This window comes from Ranitomeya imitator, chromosome 2 (genome assembly GCF_032444005.1).
Source record: "Ranitomeya imitator isolate aRanImi1 chromosome 2, aRanImi1.pri, whole genome shotgun sequence".
Lineage (NCBI taxonomy): Eukaryota > Metazoa > Chordata > Amphibia > Anura > Dendrobatidae > Ranitomeya > Ranitomeya imitator.
The window spans coordinates 722537125-722554298 of record NC_091283.1 but is presented as its reverse complement, the minus strand read 5'-3'; the positions used below and the strand labels follow the sequence as shown (position 1 = coordinate 722554298).

General features: G+C 44.2%; 1 protein-coding gene across 1 annotated transcript in view; it reads left to right on the top strand.

The window, feature by feature from the left end:
* LDB3 (LIM domain binding 3) overlaps positions 1–17174 on the top strand; it is a 332032-nt gene that overhangs the window by 302133 nt on the left and 12725 nt on the right. The window contains exon 13 of the mRNA XM_069753186.1: positions 11137–11257. Coding sequence (XP_069609287.1) covers positions 11137–11257 — 121 coding nt within the window. The remainder of the gene's footprint in view (positions 1–11136; positions 11258–17174) is intronic.

The following is a 17174-nucleotide window of genomic DNA, read 5'->3' as shown; positions in this document are numbered from 1 at the left end:
AGGAGGAGATGATATACAGGTATATACTATATACAGGAGATGACATACAGGTGTATACTATATATAAGGGAGATGACAAACATGTATATACTGAGGGGAAAATGAGAGGTGTGAGTTGAAAATGAAAAGGTGTGAGTGTAAAATGAGAGGAGTGAGGGAAAATAGTGGAGTGATCGGAAAATGACAGATGTGAGGTCGAAATGACAAGTGTTAGGGCGGAATGAGAGATGTGAGGGGGAAAATGAGAGGCGTGATGGGAAAATGAGAGAAGTGAGGTGCTATAACTAACCATGCAAACACGGGAAGAAGATACAAACTCTTTGCAGATATTGTTCTTGGAGGGGCTTTAACCCAGGACTCCAGTGCTACAAAGCTACAGTGCTAACCACTGAGCCACCATGCTGTCCATTTATAGGTTTAAGTGAGTTTTTAGGTTGCTTTTTTTTAGGCCTGAAGAGTAAAAGAGTTACAAGGTTTTGTGGCAAACAGTTCCAAAATACAGGAAATTTATTTGAAAATGTGTGAAGGCAACAATGTAAAAATGATTATAGAGGTAGTCTAACCCCAGAGTAATCAATTCAAGTCCCTCATTTAAAAAAAATGGATTCTTGCTTCCTACAGCTCTGCCGTTCCAGAGTTGTTGGTGCAGGTGTTCCTAAAGAGTTAAACGACCTGTTGTATCACGTGCCGGCTGCAGCCAATAAGCCCTCTCTCTTTGGCAGCTGCTCATCAATTTTCTAGTAGGGTGGATGTCCACTCTAATGAAATATGAAGGTTGCTGCTTGGCATCACCAATCACAGAACAACCTATGGCTGCAGTGGTGCTCCCATTTCTCTTGAGCCCTCACCTCAATCTGTCAATTGCCATATATGACCCAACCTGAGTCGACTATCTATTGTTAGTAGTGATGAGCGAATATACTCGCTACTTGAGATTTCTCGAGCACGCTCGGGTGACCTCCAACTATTTTTTAGTGCTCGGAGATTTTGTTTTCATCTCCGCAGCTGAATTATTAACAGTACATCTGTTAGCCAGCCTGAGTACATGTGGGGGTTGCCTGGTTGCTAGGGAATCCCCACATGTAATCAAGCTGGCTAACAGATGTTAATCATTCAACTGCAGTGAGGAAAACTAAATCTCCGAGCACTAAAAAATACTCGGAGGTCACCCGAGCTTGCTCGGGAAATCTCAAGCAGCGGGTATATTCTCTCATCACTAATTGTCAGTGGTGCAAGGTTATATGATTGTCACCACTTTGCACATTCCGTTTCAATCAGGAACGGCATGCAGACTGGTCACAGTGCCTGTCTGTGCAATATGGCCTTGCTTGGATTTGTGGTACTACCACTAGCTTCTGTGCTGCGGCTGTTGTTGTACTGTTGCATACAGATGATGACTGAAAATTTTCCAACCCCTTCCCTCTGATACAAGCCTGGTTCCCCCTTTTGAAGATCCCCAATGTTCTCCTTCCTCTACAGAATGGGTGTCCTGCTGCCATTGATGCAAGTTGCTGACCAGCATTTGTGCACAATCTGTGTCACAGTGCGCTTTTTTCTTTTTTAATTTGCATCTTGAGGCCACTGAGTGCTGATTAGTGACACACATCACTGATCAACATCTCTGTCCAAGACCTTTTTCTTTCTTGTCAGTTTTTCACTTTTTCATTTGCACCAATTCTGTGGGTGCAGCCTGCTGCCACAGGGTGCTGATTGATGATGTAAATTGATGTTAGGCTACTTTCACACTAGCGTCGTACTATGCACGTCGCAATGCGTCTTTTGGTGAAAAAACGCATCCTGCAAAGTTGGTTGCAGGATTCGTTTTTTCCCCATAGACTAACATTAGCGACGCATTGCGACGCATTGCCACACGTTGCAACCGTCGTACGACGGTTGCGTTGTGTTGTGGCGGACCGTCGGAACAAAAAAATGTTGCTTGCAATGTTTTTTTGTGCGTTGTGTCCGCCATTTCTGACCGCGCATGCGCGGCCTGAACTCCGCCCCCTCCTCCCCGCAACTCACACTCATTTCCCTGTGAGCGCCGGCCATAAAGCACAGCGGTGACGTCACCGCTGTGCTCTGCTTTACGGCCGGCCGGCGCTCACAGTCAGTGCGGGAAGCTGACAGCGAGGGACGTGACAGACACCGGAATGTAAGTATGTAGTGTTTTTTTTTTTTTACATTTACAATGGTAACCAGGGTAAACATCGGGTTACCAAGCGCGGCCCTGCGCTTAGTAACCCGATGTTTACCCTGGTTACCCGGAGACTTCGGCATCGTTGGTCGCTGGAGAGCTGTCTGTGTCACAGCTCCCCAGCGACCACACAAGGACTTTCCAACGATCACGGCCAGGTCGTACCGCTGGTCGTGATCGTTGGAAAGTTGCTGAGTGTGACTGTACCTTTAGACATCCAAGATCAGATTTTTGCTGAGGAGTTTTGGGGTCTTTTTGTATTTTTTTTTTTTTTTTTTTAAATCTTGTGTTATTATTTGTAATTTTATCCACACTACCTCTTTGTGCGACCGCTGTGCTGTGATCAGAGACCATGTTAACATTCTGCTGCAGGATGGTAGATGTAGGGCAGCATATTTTGCACTAAAAATTCTCATGCAATTGGTTAATATTACAGTATTTTTTTTTTTACTAATATGCAGTATATAGAAATACAGATAGCGTCAGTAAGTTGCAGGTGTTCAGTAATCGTTTTCACTGACGTTGGCATAGCATTTAGTGTAGTTTCAGATTTTTAGTGGAAGATTAGTGTATTAATTATTTTATTACAATTTCTTCTATCAAACTATAGAATTACAGTTAGTAACAGTTACTTGCGAGTGTTCAGTAATTGCTTTTACCGACATTCACTTACAATTTTATTTAGTGTAGTTTCAGCATTTAAGTGGGGAATTACTGAAGTAATTATTATATTACATGTTTTTCCACTAACATACAGAATTAATGCTAGTGTTTGTTACAGTCGACCATAATTACAGTAATAGTTGCAGTTCTGCATAATTTTGACCTACTGTAAGACTGCATTAGATTTTCATACAGGTCCTAAAAGTAGATAAAGAGCCAAATAAAAAAGAAAGAGGCTGGCTGGGCTCTGTGGCAGGGGCCTGGCTGGGCTCTGTGGCAGGGGCCTGGCTGGGCTCTGTGGCAGGGGCCTGGCTGGGCTCTGTGGCAGGGGCCTGGCTGGGCTCTGTGGCAGGGGCCTGGCTGGGCTCGGTGGCAGGGGCCTGGCTGGGCTCTGTGGCAGGAGAGCTGGCTGGGCTCGGTGGCAGGTTATAGCTGGCTGGCCCCTGTGGCAGGTTTGTAGCTGGCTCCGCTCTCTGGCTCCTTTGTTCTTCAGTCTTGGCAGGGCGTGGTCTCTCTGGCTGGCAGTATGGCTGGAAATGAGTGAAAGCCTCAATGGCATTGCTTTATATATGTGTCCTGGGGATGGGCCCATAGTTTCTGAGCATGCTCAGTGTAAAAAGCCGAATCAGGCCGCCGGATCCTTTTATACAGTCCAGCATTAATCACCACAATCGCCCCAGCTTTGTCCACATTTTTAATTAGAAGATCTTTATTTTGTGCTAATTGATCTAACACTATTTTTTCTTTTCAACTCAAATTGCCCTTGGATTTTTTGTTGTATTTTTACTCAATTCAATCAGTTCCAATTCAACAACCTCTTGAAATTTATCCAGGATTGCTGGTCTTGACTTAAATGGATAATAATCCGTATTAGATGTTAGGAACTTAACCGACTGATCCCCAGGTTTTTATCAGTCGTATCAAAAGTCATACAAATCTTTTAATGTCCTCTGTTCTTCAAACATCAGTAATTCATCTTCTTCCATGGAAAGTTCCATATTCGACTTAGTCTCAGCAGGTTCCAGAATGCTGTTATAATAATAATATAATAATAATAATATTTTGTATTTATATAGCGCCAACATATTCCGCAGCGCTTTACAACTTATAGAGGGGACTTGTACAGACAATAGACATTACAGCATAACAGAGATCACAGTTCAAAACAGATACCAGGAGGAATGAGGGCCCTGCTCGCAAGCTTACAAACTATGAGGAAAAGGGGAGGCACAAGAGGTGGATGGTAACAATTGCTTTAGTTATTCGGACCGGCCATAGTGTAAAGGTACACTTTACACTTAACGATTTACCAACGATCACGACCAGCGATACGACCTGGCCGTGATCGTTGGTAAGTCGTTGTGTGGTCGCTGGAGAGCTGTCACACAGACAGCTCTCCAGCGACCAACGATGCTGAAGTCCCCGGGTAACCAGGGTAAACATCGGGTTACTAAGCTCAGGGCTGCGCTTAGTAACCCGAGAGTAAAAAAAAAAACACTACATACTTACATTCCTGTCGCGTCCCCCAGCGTCAGCTTCCCTGCACTGTGTAAGCGCTGGCCGGAAAGCAGAGCGGTGACGTCACTGCTGTGCTCTGCTTAACGGCCGGCCGGCGCTGACACTGAGGGACACAGGGAAGCTGACGCTGAAGGACACGACAGGAATGTAAGTATGTTTTTTTTTTTTTTTTTTTTACTTTTACAGTGGTAACCAGGGTAAACATCGGGTTACTAAGCGTGGCCCTGTGCTTAGTAACCCGATGTTTACCCTGGTTACCAGTGAAGACATCGCTGAATCGGCGTCACACACGCCGATTCAGCGATGTCAGCAGGTGATCCAGCGATGAAATAAAGTCCTGATCATTCCCCAGCGACCAACGATCTCCCAGCAGGGGCCTGATCGTTGGTCACTGTCACGCATAATAACTTCGTTAACGATATTGTTGCTACGTCACAAAAAGCAACGATATCGTTAACGATATCGTTATGTGTGACGGTACCTTAAGGCTCGGGTGTTCATGTAAAGCTGCATGAACCAGTTAACTGCCTAAGTATGTAACAGTACAGAAACAGAGGGCTATTAACTGCATAAAGTGTGTGAGAACATGATGCGAGGAACCTGATTATGTTTTTTTTTTTTTTTTTTTTAATAGGCCACACAGGGATAGTTAGGATGATGCATTGAGGCGGTAGGCCAGTCTGAACAAATGAGTTTTTAGGGCACGCTTAAAACTGTGGGGATTGGCGATTAATCGTATTAACCTGGGTAGTGCATTCCAAACAATCGGTGCAGCATGTGTAAAGTCTTGGAGACGGGAGTGGGAGGTTCTGATTATTGAGGATGCTAACCTGAGGTCATTAGCGGAGCGGAGGGCACGGGTAGGGTGGTAGACTGAGACCAGAGAGGAGATGTAGGGAGGTGCTGAGCCATGGAGTGCTTTGTGGATGCGGGTAGTAGTTTTGTACTGGATTCTTGAGTGGATGGGTAGCCAGTGTAATGACTGGCACAAGGTAGAGGCATTGGTGTAACGGTTGGTGAGGAATATGATCCTGGCTGCAGCATTCAGGACAGATTGGAGCGGGGAGAGTTTGGTAAGAGGGAGGCCGATTAGTAGAGAGTTACAATAGTCCAGACGAGAATAAATAAGTGAGACAGTAAGAGTTTTTGCAGAGTCGAAAGTAAGAAAAGGGCGAATTCTAGAAATGATTTTGAGGTGCAGATAAGAAGAGCGAGCCAGTGATCGGATGTGGGGGGTGAATGAAAGCTCGGAATCAAGGATGACCCCAAGGCAGCGGGCATGTTGCTTTGGAGTAATGGTGGAACCGCACACGATGATGGCAATGTCAGGCAAAGGTAGGTTAATAGAGGGAGAAACACGAGGAGTTCAGTTTTTGACAGGTTCAGTTTCAGATAGAGGGAGGACATGATGTTAGAGACAGCGGTAAGACAATCACTGGTGTTTTCTAAAAAGGTCGGTGTGATATCAGGAGAAGAAGTGTATAATTGGGTGTCGTCAGCATAGAGATGGTACTGGAAACCAAATCTACTGATTGTTTGTCCAATAGGGGCAGTATACAACGAGAAGAGGAGGGGGCCTAGGACTGATCCTTGAGGAACCCCAACAATAAGGGGAAGGTGAGAGGAGGAGGAACCAGCAAAACATACAGTGAAATATCGGTCAGAGAGATAGGAGGAGAACCAAGAGAGAACGGTGTCCTTGAGGCTGATGGAGCGGAGCATAGTGAGGAGGAGCTGATGATCCACAGTATCGAATGCTGCAGAGAGATCCAAGAGAATTAGCATGGGGTAGTGACCATTAGATTTAGCTGTTAGTAGGTCATTAAAGACTTTAGTGAGGGCAGTTTCAGTAGAGTGTAAAGAGCGGAAGCCAGATTGAAGAGGGTCGAGAAGAGAGTTATCTGAGAGATAGCAGGTAAGACGGGAGTGGACCAGGCGTTCGAGGAGTTTAGAGATGAAGGGAAGATTAGAGACAGGTCTATAATTAGCGGCACAGTTTTGATCGAGGGATGGTTTTTTAAGTAATGGATGTATGATGGCATGCTTAAATGAGGAGGGAAAAATACCGGAAGTGAGGGAAAGGTTGAATATTTTTGTTAGGTGAGAGGTGACAGCCGGGAAAAGGGACAGGAGGAGATGTGATGGAATGGGGTCACTGGTGCAAGTGGTCGGGCGAGAAGATGCAAGGAGCCTGCTTACTTCTTCTTCTGTAACTGGTTCAAAGTCAGAGAGTGAACTAGATGGGGGAGGGAGGACAGTGCATGGTATGAAGAGATTGGGAGATGATTTCCTGTCGAATGTGGTCAATTTTTTCTTTGAAGTAATTGGCCAGATCGTCAGCACGGAGATCTGTGGTTGGGGCCTGCTCTCTTGGGTTGAGTAGGGACTGGAAAGTGTCAAAGAGACGTTTAGGGTTATTGGACAGTGAGGTGATGAGGGTGTTGAAATAGGTTTGTTTGCAGAGGTGAAGGGCAGAGTTGTATGTTTTTAGCATGAACTTATAATGGATGAAATCTTCGGGTTATCTTTAATATAGTGGCAATCCAGCGTCCATAGACATGCATTGTAGCGAAAAGCCGGAAAGGCTGGATCCGGCCTTCCGGATTTTTCGCCGCAGACAAAAAACGTTACAGTAGACGTTTTTTCCAGATGCCGGAATAGATTGTACGCCGGATCCGGCATCAAACCGTAAGGAACGCTGGGCCATCCGGCGCTAATACAAGTCAATGGGGGAAAAAACAGTTCCGGTTTTTATTTTTTCCGTTTTTTCTCCTGAGAGCCGGATTTCGCCTGAAACAAAAAACCTGATGTGTGAAAGTAGCCTTACATATAGGACCTTCAAATTCACCTCAAAGTGAAGTGGTAAAAAAAAAGTTTTCTTAATTTTGTTGAACAATTGCTAACAAACTTTTAAGTCTTCTAATATTTTTTAGAAAAACAATATAGTAAAAAATTATGCGGATATAAACTTGATATATGTTTAAGGTTATTTACTAACTTTTTTGTGTGTTATGACTATTTTAAATGCATAGAAATGTAAAGTTTGAAACTTGCTATTTTTCTAATTTTGGGCAAATTTCAGATCTTTTCAGAAATAAATGTAAATCAAATCGATCTAAAATGACAAGTATCATAAAGTAAAAAGTGTAAAAAAAAAACACAATCTCACTGGGATATGTTGAAGCATTCCTAAATTATTATCACATAAATTTACAAATCAGATTTGAAAAACTGGTGCTTGATCAGGAACACCAAAATTGGTTGCGGCAGGACCAGACTGAAGGAAACCTAAGGGCATCTGCATCAAGGGCATCTGTAAGTGGATGTTTAACGTGACCAATATTACAAGTCATGTTGAAAAGAGGGAACATTGACATTAAAATAGTTCTTGTATAGGCATGCCACAGACTCTGGTAATCTTCTAGCTTATATTGATCTTTGTAATAGGTCTTTGAGGTCACTGAGAAGAAAACAAGCTTCTGAGATAGGTACACTACGCAAGCTTTGAACTATGCTGTGCTCAACACTACCATAGATTATTACACTTGGCCTTGTATTATTACTTTGATAATCTGCTAGAATACAGATACTCCTTCAGTTTACTGTAAAAGTAAAAGCTCAGTGCCATGTGTTAGGTCATAAACTTCAGACAGTCTGTCCGGATAACACTCCGAAACTGTGAATAGACCCAATAGTGCATTACAAGGTCACAATGCACTATATTAGCAAGATTAGGGAACAAAACCTGGCAGAACAACAGAAAAAAACATGGCGTTATCTTGCTCCCTTTATCACTGCTCTGTTTGAAGAGGAGGCTTAAATATTTGAGAACCATGTCTTGGAAACAATTCTCTTATGGATTCTCTTATGGATTCATTCATTATCCATGTATGCAGTTTGGAAATAAGGCAGGGTCATAATATATAATATTGTGCAGTGATTTTAGATGGCGTTTTACCAAAGGTGTATTCTTTATCATTCAGATATTCAGGCATATTTTAGCAAACATATTTTGGTCATAATTCTCAGCCCCCACGCCGTAGCTCATTCATGCGTCAGTTATCATTAATTATTATTATTAATGTCATAAAGTTGTCTAATGTAAATGTTCCTTAAGTCTATACAGAATAATTCTGATTTTCACGTAGAGAAGCAGCATGCAAAACATGCAAAAGAATAGGAAATCAGGAAGGGGCAAACACATTTTCACACAACGGATGTTACAAGACTTGTGTCCACCGCTTGTGATCATGAAGATGACAAGCGGTGGCCACTGCGTCTTGTAATTCCCATATACAGTGCCTTGCGAAAGTATTCGGCTCCCTGGAACTTTTCAACTTTTTCCCACTGACATGAATTCACACCGTGCTGCCAACAATATGTCACGGATTCACACCGTGCTGCCAACAATATGTTATGGATCGGGGGTGACCTTTGGCCAGCACACGGCTATCACATGTGCAGGGGGGCTTATCTTAGTTATCCCTCCACTGGTACACTGTGATGAAAACACAAACAAGGCTATTGACCTATCAATTTACCGCAGGAGCTTATTTTAGTTATCCCACTGCTGCTACAATATCACGAACTGCAGGGATTTATGTATATCCCGTTTTTTCCAGTTCCGCTTTGGAACTTGCAGCTCTCCGGTGCCCCCCTTACCATCAGGTCAGTCAGGGAACTACACCTAGGATAATTGGTCGCCGGATGGGCCGCTTCACTGTGGACTGGCTAGCAGGTACGCTGCAGCAAAGGAATTATAAACGCTGAGGCCGCAGCCAGACAATAGCTTATAAAACCCCATTACGTCACTGCCAGCTCAGCTTCCTAGCCCAGAACACTTTTCACTGCCACCAGCTCAGAGTTCTCCACAGAGGGGTTCAGAGCCAACCCAAATTAGTAGCGTAATTAACTTCAGGCATGTGAAAAATTTGCATAGAACATGAAGAATACGAACTAGTAGTTTTATAGTTTACTCCAAAAGATTAGGCAGTGTTTATAAAAGATTTAGAAAGATGTTACAATATGAGACAAAGTATGTACAGCAATTATAAAATAAACAGGGATTAAAGAAAGATAAAACTCACATTTTGCTTAAGTCATTTCAGGCTAACCAGGCTGGTAGGCGGAGCAAAATGTCCCAGTTCATCAGACAAGACCTGCTGTAACAGCTCTTCAGGCAAGACTAGAGGCTGGGTTGAGTACAGTAACTTATACCTGCAGGTTTGTGACCTCACTAAAGGGGCTGGTTTGCCTGCCCCCTTCCCTCTCCTCAAAGTTACAGATTGTACCAGCAATACTTATAATTCTCGTATCTTGGCTTCAGAATATGCCAGAGTCACAGCACACCCATCATTCATCTTATATTAAAATTAGCTTTCTATTGATACCAAATTCGTACTAGTTGTTCTACACGGTTCCAGAGAAATCCGCACCGATGGAAATTCGCAATATGGACTTCTTATTTTTCTAGCCGAAATCGGTGGCCCAATATCTCACTATAATAGAACAAAGAACCTCATGTCTTTTGAGAGAGACTATACCAGTTCTAGCTGGTACTAGATGGGAGGATGGTCTACTGCAGCTTCAGAGGTCGTAAAAATTCTTGTGGGGAGAGGGAATGAGAGGTTTAGGATTCACACACACACACACACACACACATATCAGCAGACAGAGAGAAGGGGGGTCAGAGCCCACAGCATGTGTGCTAACAGGAAAAATGAAAAATCCTACTCCATTTTATACATTATCATGACACCCACATATCATGCTTTAAACAAAGAATACCAAATGTAAATTTTTGTTGAAGAATCAGCAATATTATTTTGGCCCCTTTAACTTAATACATTGTTGAGCCACCTTTTGCTGCGATTACAGCTGCAAGTCGCTTGGGGTATGTCTCTATCAGTTTTGTACATCGAGAGACTGAAATTCTTGCCCATTCTTCCTTGGCAAACAGCTCGAGCTCAGTGAGGTTTGATGGAGATCGTTTGTGAACAGCAGTTTTCAGCTCTTTCCACAGATTCCTCCGCTGGTAGGAAGGGAATCCATAGTGATTTAATAGGGTGATCTTTCCCTCCCTTCTGTTGTATAACCTGCTTTTGTACAGACCCAGATCATAAGGGGTATTAAAACTATATATTGATATTTGATATTTTTTATAATAATATAATAAGTTATGTTTTAATTGGTGCTATTCGGTGAACCCTATATTCTTTGGTGCCTATTTATTTGATTTACGGTGAGCATTCAGCTGACATGTGCCCAAACAGGGGGAGTCCAACATTGGCGTATTATTACACCGAATGTTGGAAAGGGGTTAAAAGAAAGGAGACGTTACCAGTGTGAGACATGTAATGACTGGCAGTCTGCTCTCTTTTTATTTAAAATAAGCCCTGGGGGCAGATTCTCAGTGTCAGTGTCCGGTCCATAGACTTGAACAGCTCATTTACATGTTAAGAAAAATGCGGATTTCTCCTAAATAAAATATCCAATTGCAGATATCAAGATATAATTTATTAAACTTCTTGTTATCTACATGTCCATATGGATGGCTTAAGAGGTTTGATCCTGCTGACAGATTCTCTTTAAGTAGAGAGGTCGATGCTCACGGAAGACCACCTCTCCAGTAAAGTTAAAGCAAAAAGTGGCCACTTTGCATCAGCAAATGGATGTCAATTGTGCATGAATTTTGCAAGGATAACATTATATTATATGTATAATTTCCCCTATATTCTAATTTTTTACTATTGTCTTTTCAGGAAGTGATGCATGCCCTGAGGCAGACCTGGCACACCACCTGCTTTGTGTGTGCTGCCTGCAGAAAGCCATTTGGTAATAGCCTCTTCCATATGGAGGATGGAGAGCCATACTGTGAGAAAGGTAAATTGTCAAGAGCACAACTAATCACATTGATTCCAAAGTTTTACAATCTTGGCACAATTAAGTAGGACTGGGTTGCGGGGGAAAAAGCACAATAAAAGGTTAAATATGGCACCAAAGAATGTAAACCTAATAGAAAATTCAATGAGCCCACACAAAACATCCCTTTGGCTTTGGCAAAAAAAAAAGAAAGTGTGTGTCCCCCATTATTCAGTATAAACTTTGTTTTCTTGGTTTTTATTTTTGCTTTGCGTCATCATATTATACAGTATAATGTTTTTAACATTGTTTAGTGCTACTACCAAATTTATCATCTAATGTACTTAATGTAGTATACATAGAAGCTAGCATTACAAATTAGGATATTATATACAGTCTCATTTATTGCTTGAACTTTTATGAGTTTTACCATTTACCAATAAACATACAAAAAAATGAATGATGAAACGCAAGATAGTGACACCAAAAAGAAGCAGTAAGCCATAATGGGATGAAATAAAGAGTTACGGAAAGTGTGTACCATTTATCAACAGCATGGCTAAAGGCAGTAACTCATAGTTTATGCTTATAAGCTTCAGTAATAATAATATATTCAGCTTTTATAGTCTGCAGCAAAATAATTTCTCATAAAATGTGCAGGAAAGGGCATTGCTATTTTTATTAAAGGAAGCCCATCCCATTTATTTTGGTGGTCATGGATATTAACCGGACTCTGTCAGCATAGAATGACTGTTCAAACTGAGTTCCATAACTCGGTTCTTCACGTCGGGGCCAATCATTGAAATACACCTTCCCACCTGCTTGTTTTCTATCTATCTCCACCCCCATGAAGGGTGGATGGAACCAAGCAGGTGGACAGTTGTATTTAAATGATTGTCCACACCATTAAGGACTGAGCGCCTGTACTTGGTTTTAACAGTCATTCTGTGCTGACTGAGCACCTTTAAAGATGCCCATACATGAGTTAGCTTCTTCATCTTTCTACTGTATCTCCTGACTCCCTAATACACATAAATGTCAGGTGAACATATGTGTTTTTAATGTATAGAAAGTAGTAAGAAGTTGCAAGACACCTCTGACTGGATCCAGCTAAATTATTGAGTTTTGCGGAAGAATCAAATGTGTATGGGTCCTTACCAATGATCAAATGAATGGTTAAATATTTGAGCTTTCTCTTTTGAAGAATTCTCAGTCAGAATTTGGTATAGGCAATTGATAATGTTGTGAAGATAAGAAAATGATAATCAGTTTTACACAATTCAGGAATGTTGTTATCATACACTTAAGTTGACCATACATATGAGATAGTGTGTCCCTCTTAAACTAGGCTGGGTCCAGTGTGTATATTTCTTAAAGGGAACCTGTCACCCCGTTTTTTCAAGAAGAGCTAAAAATAGCGTTAAATAGGGGCAGAGCTGGGCTTTACATTAGTGTATTTTGGAGCCTTTATTCCCCACCTATGCTGCCGAAATACCTTTGTAAAGTCGCCGTTTTGGGCTGTCACTCACACTGGTCAGGTCATATGGGCGTGGTGACAGCGCTGTTTCTCCCCCAGATCTCCGTTGGTGGCGTAGTGGTGTGCGCATGTCCAAGTGGCGAATCCACTGCACAGCTTCAAGGAAAATAGCGCGATTTGCGCTATTCAGCTGTTTATCGGTGGGCGCGGCCATCTTTGTCAGGCCGCGCGTGCGCAGACGGTTCTTCTCGTCTTCAGGAAAATGGCCGCGGGATGCCGCGCATGCGCAGATGGCGATCTCGACGGCCATTTTCCTGAAGCCGAGTTCGCATCTCGGCTGCAGGAAAATGGCCGCCGCGATCTCCATCTGCGCACACGCAGCATCCCGCGGCCATTTTCCTGAAGCCCCGGGAAGCTGAGAAGAACCATCTGCGCATGCGCGGCCTCACAAAGATGGCCGTACCCACCGATAAACGGCTGAATAGCGCAGATCGCGCTATTTTCCTTGAAGCTGCGCAGTGGATTCGCCACTTGGACATGCGCACACCACTACGCCACCAACGGAGATCTGGGGGAGAAACAGCGCTGTCACCACGCCCATATGACCTGACCAGCGTGAGTGACAGCCCAAAACGGCGACTTTACAAAGGTATTTCAGCAGCATAGGTGGGGAATAAAGGCTCCAAAATACACTAATGTAAAGCCCAGCTCTGCCCCTATTTAACGCTATTTTTAGCTCTTCTTGAAAAAACGGGGTGACAGGTTCCCTTTAATGGGGAGCGAGGCCTGGCAGTCCCCTTACACGTCTTATATTTTTTTTCCCCAATTATTTTGTTTGGGGACAGATTGGAGGCCCACATACACATTATTATTATTATTTATTTATATAGCACGATTGATTCCATGGTGCTGTACATGAGAAAGGGTTACATACACATTACAGATATCACTTACAGTAAGCAAACTAACAATTGCAGAATGATACATAGGGGTGATGAACCCTGCCCTTGCGGGCTTACATTCTACAGGATTGTGGGGATGGAGACAGTAGGTTGAGGGTTGTAGGAGCTCCGGTGTTGGTAAAGCGGTAGCTTCGGTAGTGGTGAGGAGGCAGCAGGGTCAGTGCAGGCTGTAGGCTTTCCTGAAGAGGTGGGTTTTCAGGTTCCGTCTGAAAGATCCGAATGTGGTTGATAGTCAGATTTGTTGGGGCAAAGAATTCCAGAGGATGGGGGATATTCTGGAGAAGTCTTGGAGGTGGTTGGGTGAGGAGCGGATAAGTGTGGAGGAGAGAAGGAGGTCTTGGGAGGACCGGAGATTACGTGAGGGAAGATATTGGGAGATTAGTTCAGAGATATATGGAGGAGACATATTATGATTGGCTTTGTAGGTCAGTATTAGTAATTTGAACTGGATTCACTGAGGGAATGGGAGCCAGGGAAGAGATTTGCAGAGGGGGGGAAGTGGAGGAGTAGCAAGGAGAGAGATGAATTAGTCGGGCAGCAGAGTTAAGGATGGACTGGAGAGATGCAAGGGTGTTAGCAGGGAGGCCACAGAATAGGATGTTGCAGTAGTCAAGGCGGGAGATGATAAGGGCATGCACAAGCATTTTAGTAGATTGACGGTTAAGAAAAGGATGGATTCTGGTGATATTTTTGAGCTGGAGGCGACAGGAGGTGTAAAGAGCATGGATCTGCAGTTTGAAGGACAGGGCAGAGTCAACGGTTACTCCAAGGCAGTGGACTTCCGGTATGGGGGAAAGCGTGATGTCATTAATTGCAATAGATAGGCCAGAAAGGTAGATCCGAGTGTCATCAGCATAAAGGTGGTACTGGAATCCATGGGACTTTATGAGTTTTCCCAGGCCAAGTGTATAGATTGAGAAGAGTAGGGGTCCTAGAACAGAGCCTTGGGGGACTCCAACAGAGAGAGGGTGGGATTAGGAGGTAGTGTGGGAGTGGGAGATGCTGAATGTATGGTTGGAAAGGTATGAGGAGATCCAGGATAGGGCGAGGTCTTTGATGCCAAAGGAGGAGAGGATCTGTAGTAGGAGGCAGTGGTCAACTGTGTCAAAAGCAGAGGACAGGTCTAGAAGGAGGAGTACATAGTATTGTTCGTTAGCTTTGGCTGTAAGTAGGTCATTAGTGATTTTGGTCAGGGTTGTCTCAGTTGAGTGATGGGGGCAGAAAACAGATTGTAGATTGTCAAAGAGCAAGTTATATGAGAGGTGGTGAGGAAAGTTCAGTGTGGGCGTGCTGCTCCAGGATTTTGGAAGTGAAAGGAAGCAGCGATATTGGGCGATAGCTGGATATAGCTGTTGGGTCGAAGGTTGGCTTTTTAAGGATAGGCGTGATTGTGGCATGTTTGAAAGCAGAAGGGAAGGTGCCAGAAGTTAGTGATAGGTTGAAGAGGTGGGTTAGGGATGGGATAGGTGTGGTGGTGAGGTTGGGGAGGAGGTGGGATGGGATGGGGTCAAGCGCATAGGTGGTGAAGTGCGATTTGGAGAGGAGACAATTAAGCCCCCCTTCAGTGATCTTGAAGAGCGAGGTTATGGGGTTTGGGCATTGGTCTGGTATACAAAGGGGTTGTGGTGGTTGAACAATGAAGACTTGCCTTGTTTGGTCGATCTTATTTTTAAAGTGTGTGACATAGTCCTCAGCAGAGATGAGGGAGGTTGGAGGGGGCAGTGGGGGGCAGAGGAGGGAGTTAAAGGTTTTGAATAACTGTTTGGGGTTGTAGGATAGGGAAGCTACGAGGGTTGTGAAGTACGCCTGTTTAGCAGAGGTGAGAGCTGATTTAAAAGCGAGTGTTGCCTATTTGAATACAGTGAAGTCATCTTGTGAATGTGTTTTCTTCTTTTTAGTGGTGTCATTGTGCCAGGGTTGTCTATTGATACGTTGCACTCTGCCATGAATGAGAGGGGCGACCGTGTCAATAGCTGATGTGAGAGTGGCATTGTAGAAAGCAGTGGCAGTGTCTGTGTCGTGGAGTGAGGATATGGATTCCAGTGCTAGGATAGAGTCAGAGAGCATGTGGGAGTCTAGGTGTGCAAGGTTTCTGCAGGGGTGCGCATGTTGCTAGACATGGGTGTCCGGTGAGGAGTACCGGGATGAGAAAGTGAGCAGATGGTGGTCGGATAGAGGGAGAGGGGAGGTGGTGAAGTTAGATAGAGAGCAGAGATGGGTGAAGACCAGGTCTAGGGTATGTTCGTCTGTGTGGGTGGCTGCGGAGGACCACTGAGTAAGTCCAAAAGATGAAGTAAAGGACAGAAGTTTGGAGGCTGTTGACTGAGGGGTATCAGTGGGGATGTTGAAGTCACCCATGATGATGGTGGGAATGTCAGCAGAGAGAAATTGAAGAAGCCAGGTGGAGAATTGGTCAATAAAGGCAGTGGCTGGGCCTGGGGGTCGGTATATGATGGCCACTTGGAGGGTGGAGGGAGAGTAGATGTGGACAGAGTGGACTTCAAAAGAGGGAAGGATAAGGGAGGGTAGAGGTGGGATTGGGTTAAAGGTGCAGTTAGAAGAAAGGAGAAGACCCACTCTCCACCATGTCTGTAGCCGGGACGAGGGGTGTGGGTGAAGTGGAGGCCGCCATAACACTTTGCAGCAGGGGAGGCGGTGTCAGAGGGTGTTAGCCATGTTTCTGTGAGGCCAAGGAAGGCAACCTTGTGAGAGAGAAAAGGTCATGAATCACATGAAGCTTATTGCAGATTGAGCGCGAATTCCAGAGTGCTCCAGAGAGAGTTAGCAGGGGGGTGGGCGTCAGGGGCACAGGTTTTATGTTTGAAAGATTGCGGTAGTTCGTATTAGATAGGGAGCGATAGAAGGGGTAGTCATGGGAGGTATGAGCTGTGGGGGTCCAGGGTTGGGAGCTATGTCGCCAGCAGTGAGGAGAAGCAGAGAAAGGGAGAGCAGGTGGGAGAAGGAGAGTGGGCGACTTGTTTTATGTTTTATTAGGACATATTTGAGATTGAGGAGCAGGTCAGCAGAGGAGCACAGGTAAGAGTGCAGTGGAGATGATTATTTGATTAGAGGGTGCTGCGGTTTGTGGATGGCAAAGGAGAGAGAGAATTAGTAGAGCAAACACTGTAAGGGCATATGTAAACATGATGGAGTAAGATGGGTTAATAGAAAAGCTAGATTCAAGTAATTAGAAGCGCTTATTCAGCAGACATACCCAAAAGAGACATATGCATAGAGTGGGGTCCTGACTCCTGCTGTGACTAACTGCCCTTGAAATAACTGCGAAGTCTCTATGCTTAGCTGCGTGATGCTTTGCTGCAGGGATGCGCGTGCCTGACCCCACTCGCGTGCACCCCTTAAGATGCTACTAAATTTATAGGACTGAGTAAAGGATCAGGTGAGAGGGATTGTGGGACCTGATTGGGGATAAATTAGCAACTGGCCAACACCCCAGGGGAGGATACATGATCAAAGGCACTGAGCCTGGCTACAACCATAT